The 18385-nt window shown below is 38.0% G+C and overlaps 1 protein-coding gene across 3 annotated transcripts in view; it reads right to left on the minus strand.

The window, feature by feature from the left end:
- Window positions 1–18385, minus strand: part of cdh23 (cadherin-related 23) — a 258601-nt gene that overhangs the window by 69638 nt on the left and 170578 nt on the right. For all 3 annotated transcript variants that reach the window (XM_083540380.1, XM_083540382.1, XM_083540381.1), the window contains 8 exons: window positions 16203–16267; window positions 15869–16106; window positions 10195–10300; window positions 9792–9919; window positions 6861–6933; window positions 3941–4057; window positions 2603–2715; window positions 1560–1667 (listed from right to left, as the gene is read on the minus strand). In XM_083540380.1, the coding sequence (XP_083396506.1) occupies window positions 1560–1667; window positions 2603–2715; window positions 3941–4057; window positions 6861–6933; window positions 9792–9919; window positions 10195–10300; window positions 15869–16106; window positions 16203–16267 (948 nt within the window). The remainder of the gene's footprint in view (window positions 1–1559; window positions 1668–2602; window positions 2716–3940; window positions 4058–6860; window positions 6934–9791; window positions 9920–10194; window positions 10301–15868; window positions 16107–16202; window positions 16268–18385) is intronic.

Below are 18385 nucleotides of genomic sequence, written 5' to 3' on the forward strand. Positions count from 1 at the left end.
ATCTCTCTTTTTTTTTTAACTCTTTCTCTCACAAGTACACACACACACACACACACACACACACACACACACACACACACACACACACACACACACACACACACACACACACAGTACAAGTGTGCATTTGTAACCTATATAAATCTTCTCTGTTTTACATCAAACCTGCTTCCCAACACCCTTTAATCAACACCCTTCTGTTCCTTCTGAAATATATTTATAATGATTAATATGTGCACGAAAAAAAAAGAGGTTAAGTACATTTCATGTAATCAGATTTTAACCTTTTAAATGCTTCGCTCAGTGGAAGTTCAGATATTCAGATTTCAGGAATGATTTAAATCTAAACTCTGATGCATCCTGGCAGTCTGAGCGGTTGAAAATGTATTGTTATTGGCACTGAAACAGAGCAGAGGATTGTACTGAGGCTGCTTTATAAGTTACAGGTGATGACAATAAGCAGGATCGAAATTGAAATCATTTTTAAAACGGGTCATGAAAAAAGGCGGCCTTCTTTTTCAGTTTACGTTCAACAGTAAAAGTGTGTACTTCATACTCCATACTACACACTAGGGATGGAAAGAGTCACCGATTCGCATTTGTGCATCGGCATAAAAGTTAAAGATGTGATACATCGATATAAAAAGTATTTTTTAAATATTTGCATCAGCAAAAAACGATTTACAGGCTTTTTTAAATATAATTAGTAGTAGATGCACTATACTTTTATCATTTAGAAATTGACCAATATTTGATTTCTTGCATAGAATACAGATTGACATTGCAGAGGTAGAGCTGTCATCTGGATACAGAACAGGAAAAAAAAAACGTCTGGTTTTATTGAATCTTCTTTCTTTTTCTTGCAGTACAAAGGCGTGTGTGTGAAAATGCCTTGCGTTAAAAGTCAGAAGGCACTTAAGTAAAATAATGATTTGCGGTCTGTCGTCTGAACCAAAGAAATCAAACTATCTACCTTATTGAATTGATTGAATCGTATTGCATTGTGTTGAATCTAATCGAAATCTGATCGTAATTGCATCGTAATTGGGATGAATCGGAATCGGTAGCTGATTCACGTGTATCTTTAATGTATCTTATCGTTGGTTATGCATCAAGATGCGAATCGCATAGACTTCAATTATGGAGATGCTCCTCCCTACTTCACACACTCTCACACACACTGTTTAAAAGCCATTTAATTCTTTTCCAGACGTGATCGGGTAATTACCTCTGCAGTTCACCCCAGGCTACATTTTGATTAGTCACCTGAACCTCTTAATTAAGCTTCGAGTTGGCATGTTCATGAATGGACATACAAAGAGGTTTAATTGGCATATAAACATCAATAACAGAACATAATGAAGGGCAATAAAGGGCTAGCATGGACACCTTTTAAGCAGGGGGAGTCCATTCAAGCAGTACTACACGAATTGAATTTTTTCTAATCAAACACAGTGCAGGAAGTAACCTATAAAAATATTCTGAAACTCTAAAGTAAAAACAGTGTAATTTCTGATAGAATTGGATGTTTAGCATGAAATGAAGCATGAAGGACTCACAGAGATAACATCGGTGTTGATTGGACTCATTTCCACAACATTAGCGAGATATGGCTCCTCCTGCCACATGGGGGCGTTGTCATTAATATCCAAGACAGTGATGTTGACCTGCACAAAAAACAACTCAAATATTTATTAGAGGTATACAAAATATAGCATAATATAAAAAAAGGCATATAATCTAGTTATTTTATACTTTGAGGAAAAGAAAGTGTTCCTCAAGTGTTCTCTGAGTAGTTCCAGGTTCTTGAAACCTGATCAAGTGCTTTTTGAACATCCCATTCCAAATGTCCCCATTGTGCTCTTATAATAAGCTCTTCAAGATTTTGGAGTGTCCCTGTGGAGATTTGTTTCAGACTCATTCAGCCACAAGGGTGGTTGTAAATTCAGGTGCTAATGTAGGTGAGGTGAGGAGGCCTGAGGTGCAGTCAGCATTCACATATATCTCAAAGGTGTTTAATAAGGTTGTGGGTCAGAGCAATATAGTGGGAGGTCTTCCACTCCAGCAAATGTAGAGCATATCTTCATGGAGTCTTTTTGTGCACAGGGTCACTGCCATGATGGAACAGGTTTGGGTTTCCAGATTTAAGTGAATGGAAAATATCATGTTAACACATCCAAAGACATCCCATACAATTGTGGTTGCCTCCAGGCTTGTGGTAACTGTTTGTGGAACAGCATCCCAAAGGTTTTTACCCATGGAGTGTAGCACCTTTAAATGTTCCCAGAGCAAAACCCACAAAATCCACCATGTATCTACAGTGGTAGGTCATATTTATATGGCTCTTCTACCAGATTATCAAACATTTCACACAATTTCCCTCATATTATATAAGAAATAGAATAATTAGGGTTTGGTGCGGAAGAACTGTGCAATATTGTGACGTGGCTCAACACAATGCTGAGTCAACTATTTTCCCAATAAGAGAAAATACTGAATTGTTTTGTTCCTCATTTACTATTGAGTTTATTTTATTTACTACACAGAAGACAAAATCAAAAGTACATCTCGAATATCAAAAAGGAAAGCGTTGTGCTATTACCGTGGCGATGCCGGTTTTCTGCAGAGGCCCCACCCCTCCATCCACAGCTCGCACTATCAAAATGTACTCAGACTTCAACTCACGATCCAGCAGAGCAGTGGTGGTGATCTCCCCTGTAAACACACACACACACACACACACACACACACACACACACACACACACACACACACACACACACAAAATACACAAACATTTCACCTTCCTATCCATCATTGCTAGTAGTGACCATCCCTACATACACACACACAAACACGTTGCATTCCAATCCCGTTTCAAACCTGCCCTCAACAATGTGGTCAGGGTGTGCATATATGTGTGTGTGTGTGTGTGTGTGTGTGTGTGTGTGTGTGTGTGTGTGTGTGTGTGTGTGTGTGTGTATACATACATACATATACACACATACACATATATTAAGGTTTTTTTCTTATTTTAATGATTCACTAATCCAATTTGCATCCATGCCAATGCTCATAAGGACGACATTTTGATTTCAAAGTGCAAGTGCAGACTGGATTAAAGAGACTCGGGTAATGACATTATAGCTGCTGCTCCTACATTCAGTTCGAACGTTAAATCGCATTTTCCCCATTGTTTTATGACGAAACAGCCATAAATCACAATGCCTTCTGGGTATGTTCTTCTCCTATGTCTACACAAGAAAAAAAAAATTCCCTTGGGCCTCTACCAAAATGTAATCGATCTCAATGTAATAAAAGCGATTTAGTAACAAACTTCACTTCAGCTTATAATGTATCAGATTAGCTTTTAAGGTGGTCGTGAGGACTCCCGTTAGAGGAAAAAAAAGACAAGAATTTGATCAAGTTGGGTTAAAGTGGAACCAGAGCACAGAGCACATTTTAGGGCTAAATTAAACTTTTTAGCATCTAGTATAGAACTTTGACCTTGACCAATGGCTTGGCACATACTATATAGATTATACATAATAATCTTTTTTTTTAATAGTGCCTTTAACAGTTACATCCCAAAGCGCTTGTTACCGTGAACGTCACCATGAGCGGTCAAATCGTCAACGCTGCGCTTTCAGTAGTTTCGTTGTAATGCATGAAAAGTGACTTATCAAATAATATGTTTGGTTATCGCTAAGAAAAAAAAGGTTGAAAAAAAGGAAAAATCGTAAAACTTTTTTTTTTCAACAAAATCTGGGTCAGATCGAGGAAAGGACACGACTTTTATTCTGGAAAAAAAATCCAAAGTGCTTTTTTCATTAGTTTAATGAATCATTTAATTTAATAAATATGTCTGAGTAATACCTATCTCATGTCTCTTCCAGCACTAATCATGTGCATGTGCATGTGTGTGTGTGTGTGTGTTCACCTGAGCGTGTGTTCAGTCTGAATTCAGAGGGGCCCTGCAGTGAGTAAATGAGCGAGGCCTGGCCAAATTCTCTGGAAGCATCCAAATCTGTTGCTGTCACAAATAACACAGTCGCCCCTGAGAGAAAGAGAGAGAGAGAGAGAAAGAGAGAGAGAGAGAGAGAGAGAGAGAGAGAGAGAGAGAGAGAGAGAGAGAGAGAGAGTGAGAGAGAGAGAGAGAAAGTGAGAGAGAGAGAGAGCGAGAGAGAGCGAGAGAGAGAGAGAGAGAGAGAGAGACTATTGTCAAACCCTTCTGACTGATAATGAGCTTATGGGAGTGCAGCCAATAACAGCGGCAGATAATAGCGATAGAGTGCGATAGAAAAGGCCCTGTGCACCAACACGTGGCAAAAATGACAGAATTCTAAAAGCAGATGAAGTAAAATCACGACTCGGAGCCGCATTGATGAGGCAGGCGCCGAGAGTGTTTATGGATTTTCGGATTATCGGGGAGTTTGGCAGAGAGAGAGATAGGCAGCAAGCCAAGCACTGGCTCTGATCAATACGGCTCGAGTCCAAACTAGACGAGCCGCCACAATCTCACATGCCACCGAAGCAACTAACCCACACACACACACACACACACACACACACACACACACACACACACACACACATACACAAGTGCATGTAACTCTCACACTTATGCATTCACAATAAGGTCCCATAACATCTTACACACACAGTTTTATAGTAAAATTGTAAACACACAAACACACACACACACACACACACACACACACACACACACACACACACACACACACACACACACATGAAATTCCCTCCATCCCACACTCAGCATTACACCCCCAATTCCAAAAAAGTTGCGACAATGTGTTACATGTAAATAAAAACCGGAAAGCACTGATTTGCAAATCACATAAACATACATTTTACTCACAACAAAACTTAAAAATATATCAAATGTTTCAACTGAGGAAATTTACCATTTTAAGAATAACTGCATACTGCATCTACAGTATGAGACATGGCTCTGTAGTAGAGGAGTCCAAGTGCTGAACTGGTCTGCCTGTAGTCTAGACTTTCCACCATTTGAAAACATTTGGTGCACCATGAAACGAAAAACACAACAAAGGACACCCAGAACTGTTGAGTAGTTTGAATCCTGTATCAGACACATATGGGACAATGTTCCTCATCCAAAACATCAGCGGCTGGTCTCCACAGTTCCCAGATGTATACAGACAGAAGACGTGATGCTACACAGTGGTAAACCTGGCCCAGTTCTTCACAAGTTTTTTGAGGACTGTTGCACCATAAAATGTAAAAAGACCTTATTTTTGTCTTTAAAATTGTATATATTCTCTGTTCAAACATTTAATATATTTTTTTCTTTTGTGTTTAATTCTGAATCAAATATGTATTTATGAGATTTGCAAATCATTGCATTGTGTTTTTATTTAGAGTTTACACAGTGTCCCAATATTTATGAATTAGTGTCTACAGTATATTGTATATACTGTAGACACATATTTTCTTGTCACTATATGTAAAGTTGGTCCGCTAAAAGAGAAACAACTACAGTGCGCACATCTTACTCACACACACTCTCACATGCACACACACACACATGCTCAGCATGGGCCTTTTGGCAGACACTGACCAGTGTCAGTGTAATTTTCTCAGGCGATTGGAGACAGATCTATTGTCTGGGACAAAAGCATCGAATGAATAAATGCATATGAATGACAAGCAGCTCTATAGCTGAACACTCAATCCGAGCGAAACCTCTCGCCCAAGACACAACGTAGCCGTGAAGTGATGTGAGCACTAAAGAAGGAAAAAAACAGAAGCAAGCAGGGGCAAGAGGAGGAGCAGACAAACCCGTGTCCACGATGACAGTGCAGACAGACGAGGGTAGACGAGCACAGAAAACACGTCGTGTGTCTGACTTTAATTTCCCGTCTAAAGTAGTCTCGACTTGTACAAGTTCGTGTGAATGATTATTTGCATGTTCAGCTGGTACACAGGGGCATGTCTAAGGGTGAAATGTTTTTTGGACATCTCACAGACATTACGGAATAAATTTTAAGGATTATAAATAGTAAAAAAAAAACATCTCCAGATTCAAGATACACAAATTTGTATGGTCCTCTCAAGAGCAGACAAAAACATCAATAGGCTTTGCACGGTTACATATGATGTACAGCTGTAATCACTTAGGGTGTACTCACTTTTGTTGCTAGCTATTTTGACAATATGGCTAAGTTTTCAATAATATTTACAATATATTCTATATAGTATAAATTATAGAAATTTACATTATAATATAAATTTGTTATAAAAAAATGTTATAATTGAAATCACAAGTTACTCATATATGCTACTTTCTTGTACATAATTTAAACGTTGGAATTGAGTCACATCAACAAAAGTGGATTAAATTCTGGTGTGATTAATGAAGTGCACTTGATGCTGTTAAAACAATTAATAACTCCGGTGTTATTAATTATAGTTATCAATTATACTGGTTATTTGTTTATAAAAAATTTCAATGTACGAATCGAAATTGTAACAGTTTGCTGGGGGAAAAGTGATTTCCTTTTTTTTTTTTTTTTTACAATTTATTAATTATCCATTATTAATATTTAATAAGCGACGCTCAATGTCCGATTTATTCCCACCCTGACGAGCATTTCCTTTTGATGTTCACAGAGATTTGTTTATTGTGAAAAGTCGTTCCCCTTTGTAAAGCCATCATCTGATTGGTTCAACAGAACAAAAGTGTTCAACTCGAACTAAGGAAGTGGGAATTACTGATGGACCATGAGCGCAAAGAAAAGGAGAAGCACTCGTGGTGAAATCTCCCACTTGAGCAGAGTTTCGTGTTCACTTTGAACCTGGTTCTCTAAACGTACCTGCAACCATGTTCTCGGAGATCCGTACAATATACGAGGACTGGCTGAACTCTGGAGGATTGTCATTTTCATCCTAAAAAACAACAACAAAGCAAATAATGAGATTTTGAGGATCTTGAGGGGCATCAGCTGTGTTCATTTTTCATGTTTTTGTGTTCATTTTCTCCCATTTCAGATAAACCTATAACACTGTCTAACTACTACAACTAGAAATAATAACGCAATTATTAAAAGCATCAGTTGTGTTCATTTTTTCTTATTTTGTGTTCATTTTTCCCATTTCAGATAAACCTATAACACTGTCTAATAACTAGAAATAATAACGCAATTATACCATGTTGCTACATGTATGTAGTGTTTTTTGCTGCTAGTGACAGGCAATAAGAACAAACTTTTCCCACTTATTAAGGAAGAATAATGTAAAATAGAATCTGACAGATTTTGTATTCTTCCTGATAATAAATGTGGGCTGTAGTAGAACTGATATACTGCATTCTCTCATACAGCCACATGATCCTTTAGAATAAAATGCAAAAATTTTGATAAGGATTCATTTGCAAAAGCAGCACATACGGAATATCGCTAAGCCCGGCTGGTGGTTTCCCTGTTAAGAGAGAGCTTTTATGCTGGAAATTGGCTTTGACTGAACTGAACTGAACTGAAGCGCATGGTAAGGGTTAAATAAAAAAGAAAAAGAAAAAAAAAAATCAAAAGGCTTATTTTCTAAAAGAGTTCAAAGCGCTATTAGCCGGAGCTGGCCAAAGTCACTGAATCATTTCAGCCTTCAATAAGGAGCTCAAAAAACCGTGACGAACTTAACGGGTAAATGCAGCGTCATGCCTTTCTTTGTATTCCTCTTTAATCATGGTTGAAAAACAAAGAATACACACAGAGACTGACAATCATGCTAACACACAAACGCACACACACACACACACATACACTCAAACACACAGCTGACTAAATGGCTTGACCCCCTCCTGCCGGTCTGCAGCAACTGGAGCAAGTATAATCATAACTATGGTAATAAAGAAGAGGAAATGTCAGAGAGAAATGTTCACGGGTTCATGAACTCGGCCTGCAGACTCCAAAAAGTTCAGAGAGGAGCTCAATTAACGCACGCACACATATATTCACAAATACGCTCGGAAGGCAGAAGACACCACACACAAACCCTGCGTACGTCATTCCTCTACTTGCTTTATGCTAATTGAATATAATATACGTATGGAAGAATGAGGAGGCCACGCGTTACAATATATTTATTCTCACTACTGAAAAAAACGTTCTCTCACAACGTAATGGCATCGGGACGTAAATCTCGCGCCTTGTGGATGTCCGAGCGAGTCCCTAATCAAAGTAAAAACGAATGCGATCGTCCATCATGTTGCAACGATGCTGCCTCTAGAACATGCCCTTATACCGAATATGCAGAAAAACTGAGTATTGATCACGAGGAAACAATGTTGGTTATGTCGAGATCACAAGAAAATGATGTCGTGATCATGAGAAAACAACTTTTGTTATGAGAAAGCAAAGAAATATATAATGCATGGAATCTTAGGACTTCCGTATATGTTTATATTCATATACACTTTATTTCTAATGATTTATTGTGCTGTGTGACAGCAAAGAAACTGTATCTGTTTAAGCAGTACTTTTTATTTTCTTTCCTCTCTCTAGCCTTCTGGTTAGTTCATGTTAGTAGTGTAAGTTGGTTTATTTAATAAACTGTTTGGACAGAACAATCCAAGCAATCTAGTAACCTTTACAAGCATTTATCACAATGAAAAAATTTGATTTTTTTTTCTTCTGTGACCACTGAATATATTACGACCCAAAATAATGAACTTGGGTGAATCCGTTCCAGATTAATTTTTGTTGAATAAGAAATTATTGCCCCCCCCCCCTTTTTTTTTTTTTTTTTTACATGTTCCCTACAGGCTAATGAGTGTTTTTTTTTTTTCTAAATTCTAAATATAGTGTTGAATAGTGGATGAGCTGAAGTTTAGGACAATCCATCCAGAATCTGTCTAGCTAGCTTAAATATAACGCTATATTGCTGAAGGTGTTATAATAAAATTACATTTAAATTAAAGCTTTCACCTAAAAATGTTGATGTAAAATAGCACTTTATTATACAGACCAGATAAAAGCAAAAAGTGGTCAAATTTTTGACGATTGTGTCATTTCGTGTTTTCATTTTAAGTAATTAAATATTTAAGTCTAAATCTAAGCTTTAGTTGCCTTCTATGGACATTTCATATGTTCCCATTTTGTCCCTTGATTATTCATTTTAGATTGTTTCTGTCCCTGTCCGTTTTATACAATGATACATGGCCAATCAGCACCATTTGTAGGGATGGTGGGGGTTGGTGAGAGGACACCAGTAAATGCCCCCTGCCTCGCAGTCGCCCTCTCCCTCCCTTTATTCATCTTTTTTCTGCTGAAGTTCAATATACAGTATATGTATACAATTTAGCAATTTCGCAATGCTTATTAAACGTGTTTAACCCTTATTTATCAAAGATTGTGAATGATTATTATGGTGTGGGGGTGGAGCATTGTGGTGGAAGGGCGGAGCCATTTGTTAACAAGAGGAATCTTGCCTAAGGAGCCAAAAAGGCTAGAAACGGCCCTGACCCCAATCACTGATTTGCTCCTGATTCTTCAACCTGCACTTTTCTTTAATCCATATTTTATTTATAACTATACACTTTAAGATTTGTGGGAAAAAAAGGTCGTTTTCTACCTTCACAGAAACTTCTTCCACAGGCAGCTCTTTTAACAGATACAGGAGTTTCACACAAATTTCATTTAAGATTCCACTATTTGAGGAATAGTATATAAAATATACGAAATATACATGCGAATTTCCATTTCTGCTGAGAAAAATATAATGTGTGTAATGTGCGAGTGTAAATTACTCACAAACAGCTCCACAATGATGGGGACAGTGCTGTTAAAAGGTGGAGCTCCTCCATCGATGGCCATCAACGTCAAATAGATCATTCCACCAGGAACCTGCTCGTAGTCTAGAGGTCTGTTCACTGTGATCACTGAGAAAAAATAGGAACGGAAGGAATACTAATATAATGTCAAAAAAGCCTCGGAGACTCAATACGCAACACATATGCGCATCATCTAAATAGACATTAATCCGTAAAGGCCCCGGTTTAACCTGAGAGGTTGAGCCGAGTGTGCAGTCTGCTGTAATCTCATAGGTCGTCGAGCTTAAGAATGCATAACCATGAGCTAATCACTTCCATTTGACATTGTACCGAGTTTAATTTAACGGCTGTGAGTTAGGGAAGGTAGCTCGGGGCGCACGTACCTGCGTAGCCCTCCACCATGGTAATGCTGAAAAAACTGCGGAATTGAGAGGCGTAGATGATGGAGTAGGTCAAGTCGTTATTAGGAGGAGAGTCTTCATCGGTCGCCTGATGAAGCAGAGAGACAGAGTTAAAAAAAAATTTTTTTTTTGGTTTTTATTTGTCTGATTTGTTTAAATCATTTGAGTCAAACGCAAACATAAAAGAAGTGATTAAAGTAGATACAAACTAATAAGTCAAATGAATTCCAGAGCAGTAAGAATAATTATACTTGGTAAGATTTCTTGAAATGGGAAAAACATTTCCAGGCTTTAATATGTTTCAAATAAGCATAAAAACACTTATTCCAAACAGTCGATTAAGTCAAATTACCTTAAATCTAGCTTTTGGATTATTTTTCAACAGTTTGCTTTTCTAATTTGTGTAAAACGCTCTTAGATTTACTAAACAAGAGAATTCCTGTAAATTCAAAAATAGTCATTATTATTTATTCGGTCTTAAAATGAGACAAAGCATTAAAAACAAAGATTACTATTAAAATCAAGATCACGCGTACGTGCGTATTGTCGACAATAATTTATTCAAATGGAAACTGTCTTGTGGCACACAGTAGTTACGATGCAAATACGAAGCAAAATCATTACTTACTGCTTCTGAAAATACTTAAACTTATTGTAACATAAAACAATACTGTATGTATTTTGCCATTACTGAACACTGACAGATGTGAGACATGAGAAATAGAAATCAAACTACACAACAACTTCGCAAAAAGTCTTAAATACTTTGTATTACAAAGTTAATAAAAAAAAATAACCATACTGGATAATGTTTGGAAAGTTTGTGCTGACTTAAGACTGCAGTCTTATCAAATGCTATAAGGTATAATGCTATAAATGTGTTGATTTTGACATGTGTGATTGGAGTTTGACATAAAACAAGTCCTAGGATGATTATTGAGCATTTTTTTACTGGCAACCTTCAAACCAGTTATTACAGCTAAATTAAAGTTTAAAAAAATACAAGGCCTTAATATTGTTTCTGATGGCAATTAAGCTCAATTTGCAGGTGAAATAACCAACTTTAAGCTTTACTGAATAAAAAAAGATAGAACATCTTAAAACAATCATAACAATCTTACATAATCTGCTTTTGCATAGTATTTTATTCTTAAAATAAGATCAATGCGATTTTTATGGCTAGAAAAACGATCTTGACCAGGTTTTTGCAGTGCAGACTGAAAATGAAATCCGAAACCAATGAAAATAAAACAATAAAACTATGAAAAATACGCAGAGATTTCAGACTTGTTTTGATTGGATAAATGAATAAATAGGGTAAATAATCAACTTTAGGGTTAACCTTCACACTGTTGCCATGTTATGAAATTCAAATTTAAATTTTATTCGTCACATACACATACACATACAGTACACACGGAGTACGACATGCAGTGAAATGCTTCGACGTTCTCATTTTATGACGACTGAAAAATGTTTCTGCACTCGTCGCATGAAACTCGTAAGCGATTCAGTCTCAGAATCAGAATTCGCGAGAACCCAGGAGCAAACTCGTCCCCACACACACGCTGCAGAAACCAACAGATAAATCAACACGTCTGAATGTAAGCAAACGCTTTGTGACAGGCCCGTTTCCAGCCATCTGTCTATCATCGCTCAGGGTACCACTCAGATGAGAAGTGTGATTAGCTGACTCAAGAGACGCTCAAACCCTGACATGACGTATTAACCGATAATACAGAGGCCTAGATGCCGAGACAGGAGTTTAATACGTGCTAAAGAGTGAAGTGATTGGACCAGACAGCAGGACACGATGAACGCTGACAACACCGGAAATCTAAAGAAGAACAAGATGCTAAGAAAGAGGTTCAGGAAGAGGAGCTCCAAAACATTCTCAATTAGATGAAGAGGACACAACATTATATATATATATATATATATATATATATATATATATATATATATATATATATATATATATATATATACAGTGGGTACGGAAAGTATTCAGACCCCCTTAAATTTTTCACTTTTTGTTATATTGCAGCCATTTGCTAAAATCATTTAAGTTCATTTCTTTTCCTCATGAATGTACACATAGCACCCCATACTGACAGCAGATTTATTAAAAAAGAAAAACTGAAATATCACATGGTCCTAAGTATTCAGACCCTTTGCTGTGACACTCATATATTTAACTCAGGTGCTTTCCATTTCTTCTGATCATCCTTGAGATGGTTCTACACCTTCATTTGAGTCCAGAAATTTTTGATTATACTGATTGGACTTGATTAGGAAAGCCACACACCTGTTTATATTAGACCTTACAGATCACAATGCATGTCAGAGCAAATGAGAATCATTAAGGTCAAAGGAACTGCCTGAAGAGCTCAGAGACAGAATTGTGGCAAGGCACAGATCTGGCCAAGGTTCCAAAAAATCTTTTGCTGCACTTAAGGTTCCTAAGAGCACAGTGGCCTCCATAATCCTCAAATGGAAGACGTTTGGGACGACCAGAACCCTTCCTATAGCTGGCCGACCGGCCAAACTGAGCTATCGGGGGAGAAGAGCCTTGGTGAGAGAGGTAAAGAAGAACCCAAAGATCACTGTGGCTGAGCTCCAGAGATGCAGTCGGGAGATGGGAGAAAGTTGTAGAAAGTCAACCATCACTGCAGCCCTTCACCAGTGGGGCTTTATAGCAGAGTGGCCCGACGGAAGCCTCTCCTCAGTGCAGGACACATGAAAACCCGCATGGAGTTCTCCAAGATGGTGAGAAATAAGATTCTCTGGTCTGATGAGACCAAGATAGAACTTTTTGGCCTTAATTCTAAGCGGTATGTGTGGAGAAAACCAGGCACTGCTCATCACCTGTCCAGTACAGTCTCAACAATGAAGCATGGTGGTGGCAGCATCATGCTGTGGGGGTGTTTTTCAGCTGCAGGGACAGGACGACTGGTTGCAATCAAGGGAAAGATGAATGCGGCCAAGCACAGGGATATCCTGGACGAAAACCTTCTCCAGAGTGCTTTGGACCTCAGACTGGGCTGAAGGTTTACCTTCCAACAAGACAATGACCCTAAGCACACAGCTAAAATAACGATGGAGTGGCTTCACAACAACTCTGTGACTGTTCTTGAATAGCCCAGCCAGAGCAATGACTTAAACCCAATTGAGCATCTCTGGAGAGACCTAAAAATAGCTGTCCACCAACGTTTACCGTCCAACCTGACAGAACTGGAGAGGACCTGCAAGGAGGAATGGCAGAGGATCCCTGAATCCAGGTGTGAAAAACTTGTTGCATCCTTCCCAAATAGACTCCTGGCTGTATTAGATCAAAAGGGGGCTTCTACTAAATACTGAGCAAAGGGTCTGAATACTTAGGACCATGTGATATTTCAGTTTTTCTTTTTTAATAAATCTGCAACAGTGTCAACAATTCTGTGTTTTTCTGTCAATATAGGGTGCTATGTGTACATTCATGAGGAAAAGAAATGAACTTAAAGGATTTTAGCAAATGGCTGCAAAATAAAAAAGAGTGAAAAATTTAAGGGGGTCTGAATACTTTCCGTACCCACTGTGTATATATATATATATATATATATATATATATATATATATATATATATATATATATATATATATATATATATATATATATATATAAATGCCTTCTTCTTTCTGCTTCTCCCATTAGGGGTCACCACAGCGGATCATCCGTCTCCATACCCATCTGTCCTCTACATCTGCCTCTTTCACACCAACTACCTGCATGTCTTCCTTCACCACATCCATAAACCTCCCCTTTGGTCTTACTCGTTTCCTTCTTCCTGGTAGCTCCGTCCTCAGCAGTCCAATATACATCATGTCCCTTCTCTGCACATGTCCAAACCATCTCAATCTCGCCTCTCTCACTTTGTCTCCAAAACGTCCTACATGCTCTGTCCCTCTAATAAACTCATTTCTAATTCTGTCCATCGTCGTCACTCCCAACGAAAACCTCAACATCTTCAGCTCTGCTACCTTCAGCTCCACCTCCTGTCTTTTACACAATGCCACTGTCTCTAATCCATACATCATAACAGGTTTCACCACAGTCCTATAAACTTTCTCTTTCACTCTTGCAGTTACCCTTATATATATATATATATTAGAGAAAAATGCACTCATCATTATTTTATTCGCCAACTCTTAAGATATAAGTATCTGATCAGTCATATTATTATTAGAATTACAGAAATAGCTAAATCTCAATCTCCTAGGCAAATAGATATATTTAACACAACTCTTAGGAATTGACTAGAAAAAAAAATTGTTTAGAAAATAAGGAAAAAAAATTTGCCAATTCTATGCTATAATCTTCCCAGTTTCTAGTTTTCTTGCCAGCTGTTTAACATTGTTTCTGATTCTGACCTAAGTTTGCCGAATCAAATCCAAATATAAATTAGTCTTTATTAAATGCACCTGTGATCGGACTCCTACTGTGGACTCGGGCCATGATTATTGAAAAGTCCATAGTAAAAAAATTTGGCACAGACGTTTACACATTTAACACATTTATTGTATTTACTCTGATTCATTTACATATTATTTTGAATAAAAAAATTACTGGAAACTGAATTAACCTGAGATGATGGATGTGATTGTTGTGTGTGTATATATGTGTACTGGCTACGCACTGACACACTTGCGGGTCAATTTCTTCAAGCGCTTTTAGGACTGGATGTAAGCTTGTATTAGCATTTCTAAGACTGTCTTTTTGGGCTCGCCATCTCCTGACATTAAATTCTGACATGCCGTATTTCTTGGCTGATTGACAGTAGTTAGATAACTCTAACAGATAAATAAGATTTTATCACCATGAGTTTAAAATTTGCATCAAAACCTCGCCTCAGATGCTGGTTTACTTGGCCGACTTTCAAACCACTATGTTCTGGACAGTCACTCACCATCATGCAGCCCTGGCACTGTAAACGACCGTAGTTTATTAGGTTGCTTCAGTCCATATATATATATATATATATATATATATATATATATATATATATATATATATATATATATATATATATATATATATATATATATATATATACACATAGAGCAGATATCCCCCTGTCCTCTACATCTGCCTCTTTCAAACCAACTACCTGCATGTCTTCTCTCACCACCTCCATAAACCTCCTCCTTGGCATTCCTCTTTTTCTCCTGCCAGTTTTGGATTTCGTTTTCCCTCAATAATAAAAACTGCATGTTGTGTTCACTTGTGTTATCATTTACTAATATTTAAATTAGTTTAATGATCTGAAACATTAAAGTGGGACAAACATGCAAAAAAAATAATAAATCAGGATCCAACACTTCTATATAATCCAAACACCACTATATATATATATATCAACCAGGCATAACTTTATGACCACCTGCCTAATATTATGTCGGCCCCCCTTACTGATGTTGTCCACTACAGACCAGGAACAGCCCACAAGAACTGCAGTTCTGGAGAGGCTATATCTATAGAGAGAGTATATATATGTGTACAGAGTGGTGCAGGAAAGCCTGGAATTTTGGAAGTAGGAGTCGGAGACACTGAACTGAATTGTTTGGAACCGGTGTGACTACTTGTTATTAGTTATTATTATATATTTTAAGGACTCACCCTCGCTCTGGCCACCTGCTGAGCGACTTGCTGGTTTTCCATGAGTGAACCAGAATAGGCGTCCTTCTGAAAAACAGGAGCGTTGTCGTTCACGTCCATCACGTTGACTCTGAGACGTCCTGTGGTCTCCTCCCCGCCTCCGTCCCGGGCCAAGATGGTCAAAGTGTAGCGGCGGGTCAGCTCATAATCCAAACGACCCCTCAGTGTTACCCAGCCTGTCTCAGGGTCCAACGAGAATCTGCAGGGGGCGGAGTTACAGACAGCATGTCTACATTAGCGTCCGGTCAAAATTAAGTAATTCAGAAATTTGAAAATGGAGAGATAATTTTCTCACTGGTCAGGCTCGTCGCTGAAGTAGTAGCGCACAGCACCGAACGTGCCGAAATCGTTATCCGTGGCCTTGAAGAAGACAGAAGTACAAAGTCATACATAATCAACGTCATACTCTCGATTTCTATCGAAGTCCGAATTTATATCATTTCCGTTTAGAAGTCGCAGCCGTGATGGAGGAAAATGTGTCATGGCGTGTCTGTATGTGAAAATCTATAAGTTTATAGCATTTTTGCTTTGACTGCAGATTTTTTCATAACATCTGGAATGACGCAACAATTGCGAAATCTCAATGAGCCTCTGGGAGAAACGGAAAATCCTGTTTGGCCATATATATATATATAATATATTTTCACATATTTTATATAGTTTATACTTTTTCACTGCATGTCGTACTCTGTATGTATGTGTATGTGACAAATAAAATTAGATTTGATTTGATTCTCACAGCACATGTTCATGAGAAAAGTTACTGTCCAGTGCTACACACACACACACACACACACACACACACACACACATTCACAAAAAAGAAGGTAAAACACAAAATGTACAAATCATACTCAGATAAATACTCACTAGATACACACAAAAAAACAATTTCTACACAACTAATGCTGAAAATCTCAAATATACAAACAAGTACACAAAATGAAATAAATAACACAAAAAGGAACACAAAGCTCAAAGTAACAGGTACACAAACTGAAATGTGTTTTTAGTGAACACACACTATATGTTCTCTCGGCACATGGTCAGGAGTGAGGTTTCTGTCCAGAACTTCACACACACCCACACACACACACACACACACACACACACACACACACACACACACACACACACACACACACATTCTTTCACTCAATGAAACAATGGCTATGAGAATGTTTGTATGCAGGTGGTAGAGTATATATATGTGTGTGTGTGTGTGTGTGTGTGTGTGTGTGTGTGTGTGTGTGTGTGTGTGTGTGTGTGTGTGTGTGTGTGTGTGTGTGTGTGTGTGTGTGTGTGTTTGGTTGTGTTGTTCTGAATAGCTATTTCAGCCCTGCAGAGCGTGGAGAAGGAAATTGCTTTAGATAAATGCTTTGATTTTCAAGTGTATTTATGCAAATAGGCGAATAAACGACTGAGACAACAGACAACCATCACAAAGCCTGTTTCTCCAACCTCATGTGTGTGTGATAATAACAGCATTACAAATGCTCTCACAGCCTTTTCTCCCTCTCACTCTTTCACAAACACACAAACACTGGGAAAAAGAGCTCAGACCATCTGTTTCAATACTTTCTTGTAAGCTAAGATGTAAAAACACACCAAAAAACCCCACACGCAATCTGGTATATGTAACTTAAGGTAATACACACAATCAGGTACTGTACTCATCAAACTCAAATGAATACACACTAGCTACACAAAACTCACACAAACTCAAAGTAGCACAAACAGGTACACACACTAAGGAACACACAGACAGGAACATAAACTCAAAGTAATACACACAGACAGGTACACAAAGTCAAAGTTAAAACACGAACACAAGGTTAAAGTAGCACACAAAATCAGGTATGCAAAGGTTAAAGTAACACACAAATAGGGACACAAATTTAAAGAAACACAAAGTGTACACAAACTTAATGTAATACAGAGAAACAGGTACATGAACTCAAAGTAATACACACAAACAAGTACACAAAACTTGAAGTAATACACACAAACGTGCACAGAAAGTCAAAGTAAAGCACACACAACTAAAGTAATATACACAAAGGCACACCAAGCAATACTGTCTTTCTTTTACACACACACACACGCACACACGCGCACACACACACACACACACGCGCACACACACACACGCGCACACACTCAGGGAACTGGTGTTTAATTGGTGTTACAGTTGAATAATGTGGCCTTTGGCTCACAGGATTGCTTAACATTAGTGCTGTCTGTAATACTGTTAGCAACTGTCTTACTGTGTGTGTGTGTGTGTGTGTGTGTGTGTGTGTGTGTGTGTGTGTGTGTGTGTGTGTGTGTGTGTGTGTGTGTGTGTGTGTGTGTGTAGATTACTAGCATGTATGCTAACAGATAATAAACCCAGTTAGCCAGCTAACTAGAGATAAACATCACCCAGTAAGCAAAGCATTGATTTGTCAGACTAGACACAACACCAAGTCTAATCACAAA

Source organism: Silurus aristotelis, assembly GCF_946808225.1.
Source record: "Silurus aristotelis genome assembly, chromosome: 4".
Taxonomy (NCBI): domain Eukaryota; kingdom Metazoa; phylum Chordata; class Actinopteri; order Siluriformes; family Siluridae; genus Silurus; species Silurus aristotelis.